Source organism: Chiloscyllium plagiosum, chromosome 4 (genome assembly GCF_004010195.1).
Source record: "Chiloscyllium plagiosum isolate BGI_BamShark_2017 chromosome 4, ASM401019v2, whole genome shotgun sequence".
NCBI classification, from domain to species: domain Eukaryota; kingdom Metazoa; phylum Chordata; class Chondrichthyes; order Orectolobiformes; family Hemiscylliidae; genus Chiloscyllium; species Chiloscyllium plagiosum.
The window spans coordinates 70,476,057-70,496,061 of NC_057713.1; the positions used below are offsets into that span (position 1 = coordinate 70,476,057).

General features: G+C 41.1%; 1 protein-coding gene across 5 annotated transcripts in view; it reads left to right on the forward strand.

Moving 5' to 3' along the window:
• The window catches only part of si:dkey-122a22.2, a 218,872-nt gene that overhangs the window by 138,341 nt on the left and 60,526 nt on the right, over window positions 1-20,005 (forward strand). For all 5 annotated transcript variants that reach the window (XM_043688408.1, XM_043688410.1, XM_043688411.1 and 2 more), the window contains one exon: window positions 18,785-18,867. In XM_043688408.1, the coding sequence (XP_043544343.1) occupies window positions 18,785-18,867 (83 nt within the window). The remainder of the gene's footprint in view (window positions 1-18,784; window positions 18,868-20,005) is intronic.

The window sequence follows — 20,005 nt, forward strand, 5'->3', positions numbered from 1 at the left end:
CTGGCCTTCCTCTTCCCGTTCGGGAAGGCCCAGCAAACGAATATTTTTTCGGCGGCCTCGATTATCGAGGTCGTCAATATGATTTTCCAAGGTCCGGACTCGCTGCTCGAGGGTCCGGACCTGATCCACGGCCGATTGAGTGGTTGTCTCCGAGGTCGCGGCCTTTAGCTCCGCCCCTCCGACTCGGCGTTGAATTTCATCAATTTCACGGTCGTGCTTCTTCAGCGCGGCCGAGAGCGACTCCCAACGATTCCTGGATTCGACGATAAAGGCATCGATCTTCGAGTCAAGCTTGGAAAGCATTTCTGCATGACTTGCTACTGTAGGTAAGTCCCCCGGGGCGGCTGTGGAACTTGCTACTGTAGGTAAGTCCCCCGGGGCGGCTGTGGACGCCTCTGCTGCAGCTGGAGAGTGCGGGGGAGGGGTTCCTGCTTGCTGAGAGCTGCGGGCTCCCTTCCCTTTAGTCATTTTAACTTAGGATAAAGTTGCTTAAATGTAATATTACACAACTAATTGAGTTACTAAACTATTATATTTGATTTATAAATGATTTGGTGAGCTTGGTAGGGGGTAGGTGACCCACTGTGCCCACGTCTTGGGAGGAGCACTATAGACTCAGTCTTACTGGGTCGCCGCCATCTTGGATCCCCTCACTCCTTTCATTCTTAGCAATGATGACCGAATGACGGTCACTCTTTGTTCCATTAATCAATCAGGTGAACCTAGGCCTATTCTTGCTTTAGAATTCCTTCCTTTAAGCTTTCTTGGTTTTTTTGTGTTTTTCCCAGTGAGAGGGAGATTTTCTTTCTGTCTGCAGACTGCTTCTCTTGGCACTTTTTAACAATCTGCAACCCGATCAATCAGAGGGCTAAATTTCCTGACCTCGAAATATTCTTTGTACCACCTAGTCTCAAATTCTCCGTCTTGCGACAAGCAGCATTATTTTTCATATTTGAACAATACACAAATCTTAAATAGCATAAATAATTGGAGAAGGATCACTGAAGAACGGCACGGTGGCACAGTGGTTAACACTGCTGCCTCACAGCCTAGGTTAGAAGTTCGGCACAACATCGTGGGCCGAAGGGCCTGTTCTGTGCTGTATTGTTCTATGTTCTATGTTCTATGTTCTAAGAAGTGTCATTGGACCAGAAGCATTAACTTTGCTTTCTCTCCACAGATACCACCAGACCTGCTGAGTTTCTCCAGCAATTTGTTTGTTTTTGTTTCAAATCTGTTTTGTTTCAAATCTGTAGCACTTGATTTTCAAGTTGCACAACTCTCCCAGTTTTTCAGTTATCTGTCCAATTTCCGTTTCAGTTTGTAGTTGCCAATAAAGTATTTGTCTCTTATAGCGCAAACCCCTAGAAGCTTGTTAGGAGAATATTTTCATATGATTTTATGTGAACATTGCTGGCTAAGCCAGTGTTTGTCACTCATTCCCAGTTGCCCTGGTGAAGGTGGTGGTGAGCCACTTTCCTGAAACTGCAGTCCTTCAGCTGTTTTGCAATTGTTTCAAAATCTGACTGAGAAGTGTTGGTGACGTAGTTTGATGTCAGGATTGTAACCCCAGGATATTGATATTCACCCACTGAACATCAAGGGACGCTTGTTATATTCATGCTTGTTGAAGGTGGCCATTGGCTGGCTCTATTGTGAGATGCATGTCATTTGCCATTTGTCACGTACAGTCGTAGAGATATACAAGAGATCCTTTGGTCCAACTCATCCATGCTGCCCAAATATCCTAGATAAATATAGTCCCATTTTCCAGCATTTAACCCAAATCCCTCTAAACCCTTCCTAATCATATACCCATTCTGATGCCTATTGAATGTTGTAATTGTACCAGCCTCCTCCACTTCCTCTGGCAGCCCATTCCACACATGCACCATCCTCTGCATGAAAAGGTTGCCCCTTAGGTCCCTCTTAAATCTTTTCCCTCTCACCTTAAACATATGCTCTCTAGCTTTGGACACCCCCACCCTGGGGAAAAGACCTTGTCAATTGATCCTATCATGCCTTTACGATTTTATAAACCTCTATAAGGTGACCCCTGAGCCTCCGTTACTCCAGGGAAAACCGCCCTAAATCTATTCAACCTCTCCCTATAGCGTAAATCCTCCAACCTTAGCAACATCCTTGTAAATCTTTTCTGAACCTTTTCAAGTTTCACAACATCCTTCCAATAGTTGGGAGAACAGAATTGCATACAGTATTCCAATGGTGGCTTAACCAATGCAATATGTCTTTCCAACTCATATACTTAGTGCACTGACTGCAAAAGGCAAGCATACCGAATATTGTCTTCACTATTTTATCTACTTGTGGACTACACTTTCAGGGAACATTAAATCTTCTCCAAAATCATTTTGTTTACCAACAATCCCTTGGACCTTACTATTAAGTGCATAAGTCCTGCCCTGATTTGCCTTTCTAAAATGGAGCACCTTGTGTTTATCTAAATTAAACTCCACTGCCACTCAGCTCAGTGTTCCATTTGATCAAGGTTCCATTGTACTCTGAGGTAAGCTTAGTTGCCCACTGCATCTCCAATTTTGATATCATCTGCAAACTTACTAACCATACCTCATCTGTTCTCATCCAAGTTATTTATATAAATGGCAAAAAGTAGTGGACCCACACTGATCCTTGTGGTTACAGGTTTCTAGTCTGAAGAGCAACCCTCCCCCACCACCATTTGTCTTCTACCTTCCAGCCAGTTCTGTATTCAAATATCTAGTTCTCCATCTATTTTGTGTGATTTACTCTTGCTAACCAATCTACCATGAGGAACTTTGTCGAACATCTTACTGAAGTCCATCTAGATGATGTCACCATTCTGCCCTCATCAATCCTCTTTGTTACTTCTTCAAAGAACATGGCAGAAAGCCATGTTGACTCTCTGTAATCAGTCCTTGCCTTTCCAAATGCATATAAATCCTGTCCCTCAGGATTTGCTCCAATAAATGTCCACCAACAATGTTAGTGTTACCAGTCTCTCTCATTTCCTGGCTTTTCCTTATCACCTTTCTTAAATAGTGGCACCACATTAGCCAATCCACAGTCTTCTGGCACCTCACCTGTGGCTATTGATGAAAGAAATATCTCAACAAGGGGCCCAGCAATGACTTCCCTGCGTTCCTACTGAGTTCTAGGATACACCTGATCACATCGCAGGGATTTAGCCACCTTTTGTATCTTAAGCTGTCCAGCACCACTTTCTCTGTAATATGGATATTTTTGAATATATTGCTGTTTATTTCCTCATGTTCTCTATCTTCCATATCTACCTCGACAGTAAACATTGATGCAAAATACTCATTTAGTGTTTCTCCCATCTCCTGCAGTTCCACACGTAGGTGTCCTTGCTGATTTTTAAGGAGCCGTGTTCTCTCCGTAGTTATCCTTTTGTCCTTAATGTATTTGTAGAATCCCTTTGGATTCTCCTTAACCCTATTTGCCAAAGCTATCTCATGTCTGCTTTTTGCCCTCTTGATTTGCCACTTGAATATACTCCTACTCTCTTTATACTCCTATAGGGATTCACTCGATCTCTACTTTCTGTTCCTAGAGTCATAAAGATGTGGAACATGGAAACAGACCCTTCGGTCCAACCCGTCCATGCCAACCAGATATTCCAACCCAATCTAGTCCCATCTGTCAGCACCCGGCCCATATCCCGTCAAACACTTCTTATTCATATACCCATCCAAATGCCTCTTAAACGTTGCAGTTATACCAGCCTCTACCACTTTCTCTGGCAGCTCATTCCATACACGTACCACCCTCTGCGTACAAAAGTTGCCCCTTAGGTCTCTTTTATATCTTTCCCCTCTCACCCTAAACCTATGCCCTCTAGTTCTAGACTCCCCCACCCCAGGGAAAATACTTTGTCTATTTATCCTATCCATGCTCCTCATAATTTTGTAACCTCTATAAGGTCACTCCTCAGCCTCCGATGCTGCAGGGAAAACAGCCTCAGGCTGTTCAGCCTCTCCATATAACTCAAATCCTCCAACCCTGGCAACATTCTTGTAAATCTTTTCTGAACCGTTTCAAGTTACACAACATATTTCCAATAGGAAGGAGACCTGACATATACTTTCTTCTTATTCTTGACCAAAACTTCATTTCTATAGTCATCCCGCATTCCCTACACCTACCATCCTTGACCTTCACCCTAATAGGGACGTACTGTCTTTGGACTCTCGTAATCTCATGTTTTGAATGTTGTGCAGTTCTTGCTGCATTTGGAAATGGATGCTTCAGTTTTCGAGGAATCGCAAGTGGTGCTGAACATGGTGCAGTCATCAGCAAACATCCCCACTTTGACATTATGGTGAAGGGAAGGCTGTTGAATCACCTGGGATGGTTGGGCCACAGACTCTATGCTGATGAACACGTGCAGAAGTGTCCTGGAGCTGAGATAACTGACCTGCAACAATCGCAACCACCTTCCCAGTTTTCCCCAATTGCCGTTTACTCCAGTTGACGCCACACTGGATCACCTGCAGCCTTGATGTCAAGGTCACTCAGTCTTATTTCATTTTTTGGGTTTAGCTCTTTTGTCCATGTTCGGGTCAAAGTTGTAATGAGGTCAGGAACTGATTGGCACTGGCAGAATCTAACCGAAACATCAGAGAGCGGATTATTGCATAAATATCACTTGATAATACTATTGACAACTGTTTCCATAACTTTGCTGACGATCAGGCGCCTTTGGATTTGTCCTGTTTTCATGGACTGTACCTTTTTGGGTAGTTTCCACATTCCCATGTCAATGTCAGTTTTGTTTCTATGCTGGAGCAGCTTGATTGGGAAGCATAGGTCTTCAACCTCTCCTTTTGCAGTACCCAGTGCTTTCAGTGTTTCAAGATACTGCATGAATGAATTGAATTGGCTCTGTTTTTTATCATCAAGATCCAAGATCTATCCTTAACTTGACAAATATCCATGGGTGTTTTCCTTCTAACTGAGACCACTGAGTATGATGAGGTGACAGCACGTTCTGGTGGATGTCATCACCGGATCTTGAAAGGAGTAGCCAGTGAAATAGTTTGATGTGTTGATTTTAATTTTGGCAAGGTTCCTTTAGATTAGAAAATAGCTAATGTAGCTCATTCATTCAACAATTATGGGAGGCAGAAAGCAGGCAATTATGGCCAGTTAGCTTCACATCTGTTATAAGAAAAATGATAGAAGCCATTTTAAAAAACAGAGCAACTTCAAGATAATCAGACAGAGGCAACTTAATTTTGTCAAAAATGAAGTCATATTTACCAAATTTATTGGAGTTCTTGGAAGAAATAACTTGTGATATAGGTACAGCGGAATCAGTGGCTATATTAAATTATGTTTCCTGAAGACTTCTTAATAAGGTGCCACACGAAAGGCTTTTGTAGAAGATGCACAATTGAAAGCATACTGTTCGGGTGCATAATGGCCTGGTTTGGAAAATGCTCTGTCCAGGATTGTAGGAAACTACAGAGGATGGTGTGCCCAGCTCAGGCCATCATGGGAGCCAAACTCCATGGACTCCATTTACACAGCTCGCTGACATGGAAAGGCTTCCAACATCATCAAAGACCCTTCATACCCCGATAATCTCCTACAATCTCTTCCGTCTGGTAGAAATACAAAAGCCTAAACACATGCACCAGTAACTTCAGGGACAGCTTTTTACTAACCATTATTAGATTGATAAATGGACTGTCTATCCTCAAATAATACTGATTTTTCTAACTATGATCTCTCTTGTATGCCCTGTGTAATGTTACCTGTATGCCTTTGTCTAGATCTTTTGTTCTGTGCACCCTTGCTTACTATAATCTGCCTGTACTGCTAGTAAACAAAGCTTTTCACTGTACTTTGGCACATGTGACTATAAATCAATCAAAAACTTTTGGAGTCGGGGATAACATTGGCATGGATAGAAAATTGGCTGGCTTACAGAAAACAAAGGTTGAAGATGAGAGTGCTTTTCAGACTGGTAAGATGTCACATATGTTGTGCCCTTTCCAATTTATTACAATGATTTGGATGAAGGGGCAGAGGGTGTAGCAGGTAAATTTGCAGGTGATACCAAGATAAGTAGGAAAGTGAGTTGTATAAGGAGATAAGGAACTTGCAAAAAGATATAGATAGATCTTTGCCCACTCACTTAACCTATCAAATGGAGAATTATGTAGGAAAATGTGAAATTGTCCATTTTGGCAGAAAGGATCAAAAAGCATATTATATAAATAATGAGAAGTTCCAGTTCTCCAAGTTGAAGATACTTTGGCTGTCCTAATGCATGAATTATGGAAAACTGATATGCAGGTACAGCAAGTAATCAGGAAAGCTAATAGAATGTTATGATTTACTTTGAGGGGAATTGAATGCATGAATAGGCACATTATGCTTCAGTTACATTGGACATGGGTGAGAATGCATCGAGAGTACTATGTACAGTAGAATCACAGAAATGTAAAATGCTTACAGTGTGGAAAGAAGCCATTTAGCACATCGAGTCTGCACTGTCCCTCTGAAGAGTATCCCAAACACCTGCCCTATCCGCATAACCCCATATTTAGCGTGGCTAATCCACCTAACCTTTGGACAGATAAGCAAGTACTTGTCACTGCACCTATGAAAGGGTGTTAACACATTGGAAGCAGATCCTGAGAGGACTGGGTAGATATTGAATGAATGTTTCCTCCTTTGCGTGAAGCCAGAATAAGGGGTTATAGCTTAAAAATAAGGGGGCACCCATTTCAGGTATATATGAGGAAGATTTTTTTACTCTTAAAGGGTTGAGTTTTTAGAATTCTCATTCTTAAAAGACAGTGCTTACAGAGTCTTCAAATATTTTTAAGGTAGAGTTCAATAGATTCTGTATTCCCCAGGGGGAGAAAGATTATCGGGGGTATGCCGGAATGTAGATTTGAGGTTAAAATCAGATTAGCCATGATCTTATTGAATGACAAAGCAAGTTTGAAGGGCTGAGTTGTTCCTCATTCATTTGGCAGATCCTGTTCATATGTGAAATTCAAACGTTTGTGTGAGAAAGGTACTTGATCTTGAAAGATCAGAGCTGGGACTAATTGTATTATTCCTCAAATAGCAGTCACATTACATTACTGCATCTTGGCTAACAGAGAGGGAATGCTGTACAAATTTTAGCTCCTTGGTATTTGTAGAAGAATCAATTACACTTCTGAGAAGGGATGATATACTAAATGTGTTAAAAAATTAGGCTTTGTATATTGGAATACAAAAGGGGCAGTCTCATTACTAAGAGCATGCTTTAGACCCCCAAATTGTGGGAGGGAGATAGAAGAACATACATGTAGACAAATTTCTGCCAGGAGGAATAAGAGAGCACAATAGTAAGAAACTTTAAGTATCCTAATACCAACTGGGTTGCAAACAATATAAGGGGCATTAAGGGTGAAAAATTCATGCACTGGGTCCAGGAGAAGTTTTTGAACCCATCAAGAGGAAACACAATTCTAGATTTAGTTTTGAGAAATAAAGATGAACAAGTACATGATTACAGTGGGTGACCATATAAGAGATGGTTTTATTGCAATTTGGTTTTATTTAGTAATATTACTGAAAAGGGTGGAGATAAATCAGGAGTAAAAGTTTTAAACTGGGGGAAGGCAAATTTTACAAAATTGAGAAGATATTTGGCGAAGAAGGCCTAGACTGGAGTGTGAGAGGATAAACCGGTGGTAAACCAATGATTAAATAGAAAACAAAAGCTTATGATAGTCACAAAAATCTCGACACTGCAGATGGTGTAGAGGTTTATAGAAATTACAGATCAAGCAAAAAATAAATAAGGAAATCAGTTTTTGCTACTGCTGTTGAGGAGGTTTTTAACTAATGTGGCAGGGGGCTGGGAAACAACAGGGAAGACTAGATTAGATTAGATTATATTACAGTGTGGAAACAGGCCCTTCGGCCCAACAAGTCCACACCGACCCGCCGAAGCGCAACCCACCCATACCCCTACATTTACCCCTTACCTAACACTACGGGCAATTTAGCATGGCCAATTAACCTGACCTGCACATCTTTGGACTGTGGGAGGAAACCGGAGCACCCGGAGGAAACCCACGCAGACACGGGGAGAACGTGCAAACTCCACCCAGTCAGTCGCCTGAGGCGCGAATTGAACCCTGGTCTCTAGCGCTGTGAGGCAGCAGTGCTAACCACTGTGCCACCGTGCCACTACTAGACAGTAGGTAGAAACTGGAGACTGTAAGGATCACTAAGTTAGCATTATCAAGGGGAGGAGTAGACAGAGAGCAGATGAACGCAAAAGTGGCCTGAAGTGCTTTAATGCAAGGAGTATAGTGGGTGCAGCAGATGAACTTAGGGCTTGGATTGGTGCCTGGGAGTATGACATTATTGAGATCACAGAGACTTGGTTGAAGGAAGGGCATGATTGGCAACTAAATGTTCCAGGGTATAGACGGTTCAGACAGGACAAGAGGGGAAGTAAACGAGGGGGAGGAATTGCATTGCTGATCAGAGATGATATCCCGGTTGTGCTAAAGGAGGACACTATGGAGCGCTTGAGCAGTGAGGAGTTATGGTGGAGCTGAGAAATAAGAAGGTTGCAGTTACATTGTTGAGGTTGTATTACAGGCCTCGGAACAGTGAGCGTGAGGTAGAAGAACAAATAGGTAAATAGATTATGGAAAGATGTACAGTCAACAGTGTGGTGGTGATAGGAGATTTTAATTTTCCCAACATTGACTGGGATACACTTAGTGTCAGAGGCCTGGATGGGACAGAATTTGTAAGGAGCATCCAGGAAAGTTTTCCAGAGCAGTATGTCAATAGTCCGACAAGGGAAGGGGCCATATTGGATCTGGTGTTGGGGAATGAGCCAGGCCAGGTGGTAGAAGTTGCAGTGGGGGATTTCTTTGGGAAAAGTGACCACAGTTCTGTAAATTTTAGAATACTCCTAGACAAAGAGGAGAGTGGTCCGAAGGGATAAGTACTAAATTGGCCCAAGGCCAATTATATCAAAATTAGGCAGGAGCTGAGAAATGTGGATTGGACACAGCTATTTGAAGGGAAGTCCACATTTGATATGTGGGAGGCTTTCAAAGATAGGTTGAAGATAACGCAGGTTAGGCATGTTCCTTTGAAAACAAGGGATAGGAAAGGCAAGATTCGTGAACCGTGGATGACAGGCGAAATCGTGCGACGAGCCAAGAGGAAAAGGGAAGCGTACATAAAGTCCAGGCGGCTAAGAACAGAACAGGTCTTGGAGGAATATCGGGAGAGTAGGATCAATCTTAAACGAGGAATCAAGCGGGCTAAAAGGGGTCATGAAATAACTTTAGCGAGCAAAATTAAGGAGAATCCCAAAGCCTTTTATTCTTATATAAGTAGCAGGAGGGTAAACAGAGAAAGGGTTGGTCCACTAAAGGATAAGGAAGGAAGGTTGTGTGTTGAACCTGAGAAAATGGGTGAGATTCTCACTGGTTACTTTGCATCAGTGTTCACTGAGGAATGGGAGGTGATGAATGCTGAGATTAGAGATAGAAGTTTGTTTACTCTGGATCACGTTGACATAAGGAGGGAAGATGTGTTGGGTGGGCTAAAGGATATTAAGGTGGCCAAATCACCAGGACTGGATGGGAACTGCCCCAGGTTGCTGAAGGAGGCGAAAGAGGAAATAGCTGGGGTCCTGACAGATATCTTCGTCGCATCCTTAAACACAGATGAGGTGCTGGAGGACTGGACGGTTGCTCATGTTGTGCCCCTGTACAAGAAGGGGAATAGGGATATTTCAGGTAACTACAGACCAGTGAGCCTGACATCCGTGGTGGGAAAGTTGCTGGAGAAGGTACTAAGGATAGGATCTATTTATATTTAGAAAAGAATAGGTTTATCAGTGATAGACAACATGGTTTTGTGTGGAGGAGATCGTGCCTTACCAACTTAATAGAGTTCTTCGAGGAAGTGACCAAGTTGATAGATGAAGGAAGGGCTATTGATGTCATATACATGGACTTTAGTAACGCGTTTGATAAGATCCCCATGATAGACTAACGGAGAAACTGAAGTCACATAGTGTGCAGGGTGTTCTCGCTGGGTGGATAAAGAACTGGTTGAGCAACAGGAGACATAGAGTAGTAGTTGAAGGGAGTTTCCTCGAAATGGAGAAAGGTGACCAGTGGTGTTCCACAGGAGTCAGTGTTGGGCCACTGTTGTTTGTAATATACATAAATGATCTGGAAGAGAGCACTGTTGGTATGATCAGCAAGTTTGCAGATGACACAAAGATTGGTGGAATAGCAGAAAGCATAAGAGACTGTTAGAGAATACAGGAGGATATAGATAGACTGGAGAGTTGGGTGGAGAAATGGCAGATGGAGTTCAATCCAGGCAAATGCGAGGTGATGCATTTTGGGAAGTCTAATTACAGAGCAAGCTATACTGTAAACGGAAGAGCCTTAGGAAAAGTTGATAGCAGAGAGATCTAGGAGTTCAGGTCCATTGTACCCTGAAGGTTGCTGCACAGGTGGATAGAGTGGTCAAGAAGGCCTTCATCAGACGGGGTATTGAGTATAAGAGCTGGCAGGTCATGTTAAAATTGTACAAGACTTTGGATCAGCTGCATTTAGAATACTGTGCACAGTTCTGGTCGCCACAATGCCAAAAGGATGTGGACGCTTTGGAGAGGGTACAGAGAAGGTTTATGAGGATGTTGCCTGGTATGGAAGGTGCTAGCTATGAAGAGAGTTTGAGTAGGTTAGGTTTGTTTTCAATAGAAAAAAGGAGATGGGGGTTGGGGTGGGGGGAACCTGATTCACAAAATCACAAAGGGTATAGACAGGGTAGATAAAGATAAGCTTTTTCCCAGGGTGAGGGATTCAATAACAAGAGGTCATACGTTCAAGGTGAGAGATGAAAAGTTTAAGGAGGATATACGCAGCAAGTATTTTACACAGAGGGTGGTAGGTGTCTGGAATGCGATGCCATGCTAAATTGTCCATAATGATAGATGCATTAGTCAGAGGGAGGGGTGGGTTACTCTTCAGAGGGTCGGTGTGTGCTTGTTGGGTCGAAGGGCCGATGGGCCTGTTTCCACACTGTAGGGAATCTAATCTAATCTTAAAAAATACCCAAAGACGTTTTGTCAGTATATGAAGAGTCCATGTTGAAATATTGGAAACTGGCCCTTCAGCCCAACAAGTCCACAGCAACTCTCCAAAGAGTAACCCAATCAGACCCATTTTCCTACCCTATTATCCCAAATTTATGCCTGACTAATGCACCTAACCTACACATTCCTGAACAGTATGGGTAATTTAACATGGCCAATTCACCTAACCTGCACATCGTTTGGTTGTGGAACAAAACCGGAATACCTGGAGGAAACTCACACATTCACTGGGAGAATATGCAAACTCCACACAGTCGCCTGAAGCTGGAATTGAACCTTGGTCCCTGGTGTTGTGACGCAGCATGGGCCAGATCGATTATTCCCCAGGATATTGAAGGCGGTTTGGGAGAAAGTTGGAGATGCTCTGATAATTACTTTCCAATCTTCACTAGAAACAAATGAGGTGCAAGAGGAGTGGAGCAATGCAGATGTGGTTCACTTGTTTAGAAAGTGTCCAAAAGAAGTGCCAAACAAATATAAGTCAGTTAATCCTTTTTCGCCGTATCATTTCCATGGTTTGATTGTGTGAAATGCTGCAAGTTAGAAGATGGGAGATATTTAATGACAGAGGAGTTGGTAGTTTCGGATCAGAGGAAATTGCAATGACAACTAAAGAAACAAAAAATATGCTTAGATGAGGTATGAATGATAGCGTGAAGGATAGATTCCTCCAAAAGCTGAACAGACTTAAATCTGCAAGAGTGCAAAGAATAAATCTGGGCTGAAAATACAATCTGAAATTGTTAAACTCATTATTAATTCCAGAAGTCTTAAAAAATTGGATTTTTTTTTAGCTTACTTTCAGTTTCATTGAAACACTGCAGTAGTCCAAGGATAGAGGTCAACATTAGACAGGTTGGAAAATTAAACTGACTGGAACTTTGGGTATTTCTTATTCACTGAATGAAGGTGTTCCACAAAGTGGTCTCTCAATCTCCCTGTTTCCCCCTAGTATTTGCATTATAATTAAACTTGAAAAAGTGCATTTAAGTCTTTGCTTCATATGGAAGTGTCTGAAACCTACAACACTAAAAGGAAGTAAATGGATAGACATTGCAATTTCTCTGGTAGGAAGGGGCATACTTGGGAGTGATTGATGAGTTTTCTAGAGCATCACAAAGGGGGTAGACTTTTCAGATTGCTGGAAGGAAAGAGCAAGATATACTGGATAGTATCACTGAAAATGGCAGAAATAGTGAAGGATAATTTTGAACATGGTGACAGGTGATATGTTGACGTTTGACTCCAAAGTAGAACAACTACACTAAGGAAAATTATAGTTTCTTTAAACTATCTAGTGAATCTTAATAAAAAAAAGAAAATGATTTGATGAGATTGTTGCAAATGTGAGGACTTGATTGTAATTTTCCTGGATAATGAAAAATAATCGTCCATATAATCTGTTTAACTTTGACCTGGAAGCAGTACAACAGAAAGGAAGTTAAGACCAATGCCATGGCAAACCTAAAGGACTGCTGAAAGAGAGAGGAGATCATTGAAAGTACATTTACAAAGAAATATGTGTAGTGAGCACATCCCTCATGATGGAAAGCCAAAGACAACACTGTCACTTTAAAAGATTATTTTCTCCTGGGTTTTTTTTTGAGAAGATGCTGTAAGGCATTGGACGCCGTGCTGCATCTTGACGTAAACAATTTGTGAGGTCTTGGGTTTTTTTTTGGAAAGGTTAGAACAGTGGAAGCAGTGTGGGTGTGGCCAGCTCTCTCAGACCAGGCTTTCTAGATTTTATTTTGTTTTTAGGATGAGTTTTAAGCAGAAGCCTTTAGGGTCTCAAAAGAGTTGGAAACTTCAGTGAATGTCTCCTGGCTGCTATTCTCTCTAGATCTTCTCTTGGTGTTTTTTTTTCCCTCCTGGATTGAAGAACTGCAGGGTGAGAATCTATGCCTGAATTTGACTTTTTGCCAAGGGGTGTGTTTATGGGATGTTAATATAATGGAACAGTTAATCAGTAATAGGCATTGTATCCATTATTCGGTTAAGTTTTCCAACAGTTAAGATATTCTAAATTCATTTTTCATTTGTTTGTATTTTAACTATACTGTTTAAATAAATTTTTTGCTTAATGTTGAGGAATTTGACCAGTTGCTTTGCATTTGGAACACAGCACTACATGTTTACTTTTAAAATGAGGAAAATGTTAATGTTCGTGTACAAGATGATTAGGGGGTTAGATAGGGTAGACAGTATGAACCTTTTCCCGCGTATGGAGTCGGGTATTACAAGGGGGCATAGCTTTAAATTAAGGGGGGGTAGATATAGGACTGATGTTAGGGGTAGGTTCTTCACTCAGCGAGTCGTTAGTTCATGGAATGCCCTGCCAGTAACAGTGGTGGACTCTCCCTCTTTATGGGCATTTAAGAGGGCATTGGATAGGTATATGGAGGATAGTGGGTTAGTGTAGTTTAGGTGGGCTTGGATCGGCGCAACATCGAGGGCCCAAGGGCCTGTACTGCGCTGTATTCTTCTATGTTCTATGTTCTATGTTCTATGTCTAGGTAACCTCCTTAAAATATTTTGAAGGGGTCTGTTCTGGTCCATAACACAGTGTTAGAATGAGAATTGTGAAATGAAAAGCACACTTTTAAGACCTCAACGATGCGTTCTGCCTCTGTACATTGATTCTCTCGCTCCTGCCATCTTCCACCCCTCCCCTTCCTAAAACATCCTTTGTTAATGTTGTCTTTGTATTTTGATGCTTTAGGACACTGTTGGCTATTGGATACCTTTTTATTTTACCATTATGGGATGTCTTTATTCTCATGCTCTCTGCATCTGGTATTACGAAGGATAAATCATATTGATAACGAGTCTTCCATTTTTAAAGTATGCTCTGTAGATCTTGCCTCCTCCCATGAGGGAGAACATACTTTCAACACTAACATTATGAAGTCCTCAGGACTTTTTCAGTCGACACAGCCTTGACCTGTCCTAACATGCTCCCCACTCCAAACCCAAATATAATTCAAGAGAAACTTCTCTGCACCGCTTCCAATGCAATTTTGTCCTTTCTCAATCTTTTTTCCTCTCTACATTCACCCTTGTTCTAACTTCAAATCAAATTGTGTTAGCCACAATGAGTTGCATTCCCACTCATCTTTCCAAGCCTGACTCCAGAATCTACAGCACAAAACCTAGGCTAAGACATCAAGGTAGAATTGAATGAGTGCTATCTTTTGGAGGGGATATCATGCCACTCATCGACATAAAAGACCTCATGACACCATGTGAAGAACAGCCATTCTGCAAAAACGTGCAGAGTGTTCCATTATTTCTGACTGGAGAGTGACGTAGAACCACATGAGTTACCAGCCACTACAGAACGCAAAACAGTATCTAAGTGGTTGGGAATCAACAGTAAAAGCATTTTGAAAGATTTAAAATGCAACCAAATCAAACCACTTTTAATTTCCAAAATAAGGTTGATTACCTGCTCAATCTGCTGTGAGAAGATTGCACCAGAATAATCAAATGGTGCAAATTTGGGAGCAGAATATCTGAGTAGGAAAGTTATGTTCTGGTAATAACTATTTTTTTAAATTAAAAACAGAAACAGCTGGACATACAGGGCACTGCTGGAAAAACAAATAGAAAGAGAAGCTTTCATGGATTTCTTACATCTTTTTGTTATTTATATTTAAAAGAAAAATTTACAGAAATTAGTGAAAAAAGTACATTAGTTCTCTGTAGTGTTAGCTTCAAAATCTGAATGCTCTTGAATAAATATATTTCTGGAACTTCATTTCAAATGTTAGATGCTTGCCTTATGAAGAAATGTTGCCCTCTTATGGTATTTTGAAAGATCAATATTGCGAATAGTTGTACTAGGTTAGAATGCATTCACATTTTTATTCAGAGTTCAATTAAACAGTTTAATTTCTTCCCAGCAAAGGAATACAAAAGTACAGTATCAGTCGAGGTGAGAATATTTGTACTGTTCTGGGAAAGTGCCATGTTTAATTCTGAGATTAACTGTTGTCCAATATGCAGTTATTAACTTTTTTCCTTAAATTTCCACTACAATTCTAGTGATTTAAAAGCTTTAAAATGTTGTATTTTGACCATCAGCCAGTTCTTTCAATCTCAGTCCTATTCATGATACTTTTTTGAAGAATGATGATGTTTTTGACTTCAACATTTGTTGCCTTTGGGTTTTTTAAACTGGTGATTAAGAAACCTAATATCAAAGCATATTATACACTCAGCTCGGTATTATATTTTCCTTTCTTGCCCTTTTTTCCCTCTCTTTCCTAAGGTGCATACTGGGATATGTGCATTCCAGTACCTTGCAGATTAACCATTCATGAACCTTGGCATTTAGTGTCTTTGTCCTGTTCTACAATAGGGATTCCATAGCATGACACTAATCTCCATCCAGCAGCTAGAAGTATGAAGCTGCAGCAGAGATCACCTGAAAGGCAAGAAATATCAGGAACTTCAGTTTCACAGAGATGTTGTGATGCAGAAGGCAGCCCATCGTGTTTGCATCAACCTTCCGAATGAATAATTCAACTTTTGTGATCCTAAAATTGCTGTATAAAAAGATTTTTCTTGTAACTGCATTCCTTCCTTTGTCAATAGATCCTCCAGTTCTGAAATTTTCATAATTGGACCAGTATCTCCTTATCTCCTTAACTACACTGTCTAGATTCCTCACTACCATGAGCACATCTATCCAGTCTCCTCTTGACCTTCCCTTTTCCAAGGAAAGCAGACCCAAATTTTCCAGACTTTCGATTTACCTAATGTTCCTCTTCCCCGGTACTATTATTGTGAATCTTTTTTGAACTTTTCCAATGTGTTCACATCCTTCTTGAATTGTAGTGTCCAGAATTGGATACAGTCCTCCAGTTGAGACAGTACTTCAGTGTTTTATATAATATAGAACATTACAGCGTAGTATAGGCCTTCGGCCCGCGACGTTGCGCCGAACTGTGAAACCTATCTGAAGCCCATCGAAATTCAACTATTCCATTCTTGTCCATGTGCCTACCCAGTGATCATTTAAATGCCCTTAAAGTTGGCAAGTCTACTATTGTTGCAGGCAGTGCGGTCCATGCCCCTACTACTCTCTGAGTAAAGAAACTATCTCTGACATCTGTCCTTTATCTATCACCCCTCAATTTAAAGCTATGTCCACTCATGTTAGTCATCACCATCTGAGGAAAAAGGCTCTCTGTCCAACCTGTCTAATTCACTGATTATCTTATATGTCTCAATTAAGTCACTTCGCAACCTTCTTCTCTTCAACGAAAACAGCCTCAAGTCCCTCAGCCATTTCTCATAAGACCTTCCCTTCATTGCAGGTAACATCCTAGTAAATCTCCTCTGAAGCCTTTCCAAAGCTTCCACATCCTTCCAATAATGCGGTGAGACGAACTGTATACAATACTCCAAGTGTGACCGCATCAGAGTTTTGTACAGCTGCAGCATGACCTCGTGGCTCCAAACCTCAATCCCTCTACCAATACAAGCCTTCTTAACAACACTATCAACCTGGATGGCAACTTTCAGGATCTATGTACATGGACACCGAGATACCTCTGCTCATGTACACTACTAAGAATCTTCCCATTCGCCCAGTACTCTGCATTCCTGTTACTCCTTTCAAAGTGAATCACCTCACACCTTTCTGCATTAAACTCCATTTGCCAGCTCTGCAGCATATCTATGTCCCTCTGTAACCTACAATATCCTTTGTCACTATCCACAACTCTGCCGACCTTAGTGTCATCTACAAATTTACTAACCCATCCTTCTATGCACTCATCCAGGTCATTTATAAAATTGACAAACAGCAGTGGCACCAAAATAAATCCTTGCAGTGCACCACTAGTAACTGAATTCCAGGATGAATATTTCCCATCAACCATCACCCTCTGTCTTCTTTCAGCTATCCAATTTCTGATCCAAACCACTAAATCACCCTCAATCCCATGCATCCACATTTTGTGCAATAACCTACTGTGGGGAACCTTATCAAGCGCCTTACTGAAATCCACATACACCACATAACCGCTTTACCCTCATCCACCTGTTTGGTCACATTCTTAAAGAACTGAATAAGGTTTGTGAGGCAAAATGGTGTTGCCTATCCCTAATCAACTTATTCCTTTCTAGATGATTATAATACCTATCTCTTATAACCTTTTCCAACAGTTTACCCACAACCGAAGTAAGGCTCACTGGTCTATAATTATCGGGGTTGTCTCTACTCCCCTTCCTGAACAAGGGAACAGCATTTGTTATCCTCTAGTCTTCTATTTGTGTAGACAATGACAACATAAAGATCAATACCAAAGGCTTGGCAATCTCCTCCCTGGCTTCCCAGAGAATCCCAGGATAAGTCCCATCCGGCCCAGGGGATTTATCTATTTTTACACTTTCCAGAATTGCTGACACCACTTCCTTGTGAATCTCAATCCCTTCTAGTCTAGTAGCCTGTATCTCAGTATTCTCCTCGACAACATTGTCTTATTCCAGTGTGAATACTGATGAAAAGTATTCATTTAGCGCTTCCCCCATCTCCTCTGACTCCACACACAACTTCCCACTACTATCCTTGATTGACCCTAATCTTACTCTAGTCATTCTTTTATTCCTGATATATCCATAGAAAGCCTTAGGGTTTTCCTTGATCCTATCCGTCAATGATTTATCATGTTCCGTTCTGGTTCTTCTTAGCTCTCTCTTTATGAGGAGAGATTATATAAATTAGGCCTTTTTTCTGTAGAATGTAGGAGGTTCAGGTGTTATCTGACCAAAGTCTTCAAGATAATAACAGGAAAAGACGGTAGATAAGTACAACAATTTCCACTGGTTAGAGATTTTAGAGCTAGGGGGGTATAGTCTAAAAATTAGGGTCAGATCATTCAGGAGAAGTGGTAAAGGATGGTAAAAGTTTGGAACTGTCTCCCACAAACAACTGTTGATGCTAGATCAGATGTTATTTTAAATCTGAGATAGATAAAGTTTTGTTGAGCAGACTTATGAAGGGATCTCGGCGAAAGGAAGGTATGTGGTTAGGCTATAGATCAGTCATGATTTGATTGAACAGCAGCAGAATAGGCTCGAGGGGCAGAATGGCCTATTTCTGTTCCTATATCCAATGCTGGAGAAGGCTTGAGGGGCAGAATGAACTATGTCTGCTCCTGTTTCTTGTGATCTTGTATTTATAATGCCTATGCAATCTTAATTAGACTCGGTGACTTTAAGGAGATAAAACTAAAAATCAGATTTTTCTTTACTTGTTTCAGTTTTCTGGTTATGAGAAAATAAAGTTACTCATTTTTAGCAAATTGTAGATGGTGTAAGTAGTCACTCTGCTATTCTCCATAGCAGAGAAAATTGAATAATGGCAAATGGAATGGTCTTAGAACAGTCAACATTCCACTTCGTGAACAGTTTACCAATGAGATTGTGACGTGTGTAAGTTCCGTTCAGGTGCTTCATTCGTGTTTCTTTTAGACAAAATCCTGTTCAACCTTTCACCCAAATCCACATAACCTCTCCTATTGGGTTTTCATAAGCTTATTAAAAAAGTTCAGCTTCTGAACAACTCAACAATCCATTATTTTTTTACCATAGAAATATCTGCTGAGCAACCCAGCACATCTGAGTGCTGTTGTGGACGAACATTTCTTCATTAATGAAAGCACCTCTCAAATTAGGTAAGTCATGACTTGTTATTTGCTCATGGTACTTTGAAAAATGTGCTGTTTTATGAAGTGGAGCTGTCGATGTTAGACTGGGGTGGACAGTTAAAAAATCGCACAACACCAGGTTATAGTCCAATACATTTATTTGGAAGTACTAACTTTCGGAGTGCTGCTTCTTCTTCAGGTAGCTGTGGAGTAGGATCATAAGACACAGAATTTGTAGCAAAAGATCACAATGTCATGCAACTGAAACTATACTGTAATCTTTTGCTATAAATTCTGTGCCTTATGGTCCTACTCCACAGCTAACTGATGAAGAAGCAGCGCTCCAAAAGCTAGTACTTCCAAATAAACCTGTTAGACTATAACCTGGTATTGTGTGAATTTTAACTATTCTGTGAAGACAGCGTATTGCACCAAATCACAGGCGATGTCACATCCCGCTGGTAAAATGCATATAACATGATAGTCTGTGGCATGATTCCTGTAGACAGGCATACAACAGAAGCTAGTTAAAAGATTTTTCTTCCCTATGCATTGTCAACCACGTGTATAATTCTCTTATTTGTGGGATCAAAGAAGCCAAAAGGAAATAATTGCATTTACAATTAGAAGAGTAAAGTCTGAAGTGCGATAGGTACCTATCGGCATTTTTACATAAGCAAGTAATGTCATCTTCTCATAGTAAAATGCTTTCAAGTCAGCAGAACATGAGCCATGCAGCAAATATTGTATCAGGGTGCTGTTAAGCAATAAGATAAGTTTACCATAGTTGAGTGCAGTTTCTCCTGGCTGGGAACACCCAAAGTCAATTTGAGGTCATTTACTGTTGGCGAAACAAGCCACATCATGATCAGAAGCTCTCAGACCAGTTTTTTTATAATATCCAGATAATATATCCAAAATTCTCTGATTTACTTTGAGTTAAAGGGACATTACAACCATCTTGTAACGTTCAGTGTTCATGACAACCTAAAAACAAGTAGCCTGAGAGAAATTATTGATCTTGATTAGTGGGCGGCACGGTGGCAGTGGATGGCACGGTGGCAGTGGGCGGCACAGTGGCACGGTGGTTAGCACTGCTGCCTCACAGCGCTAGAGACCTGGGTTCAATTCCCGCCTCAGGCGACTGACTGTGTGGAGTTTGCAC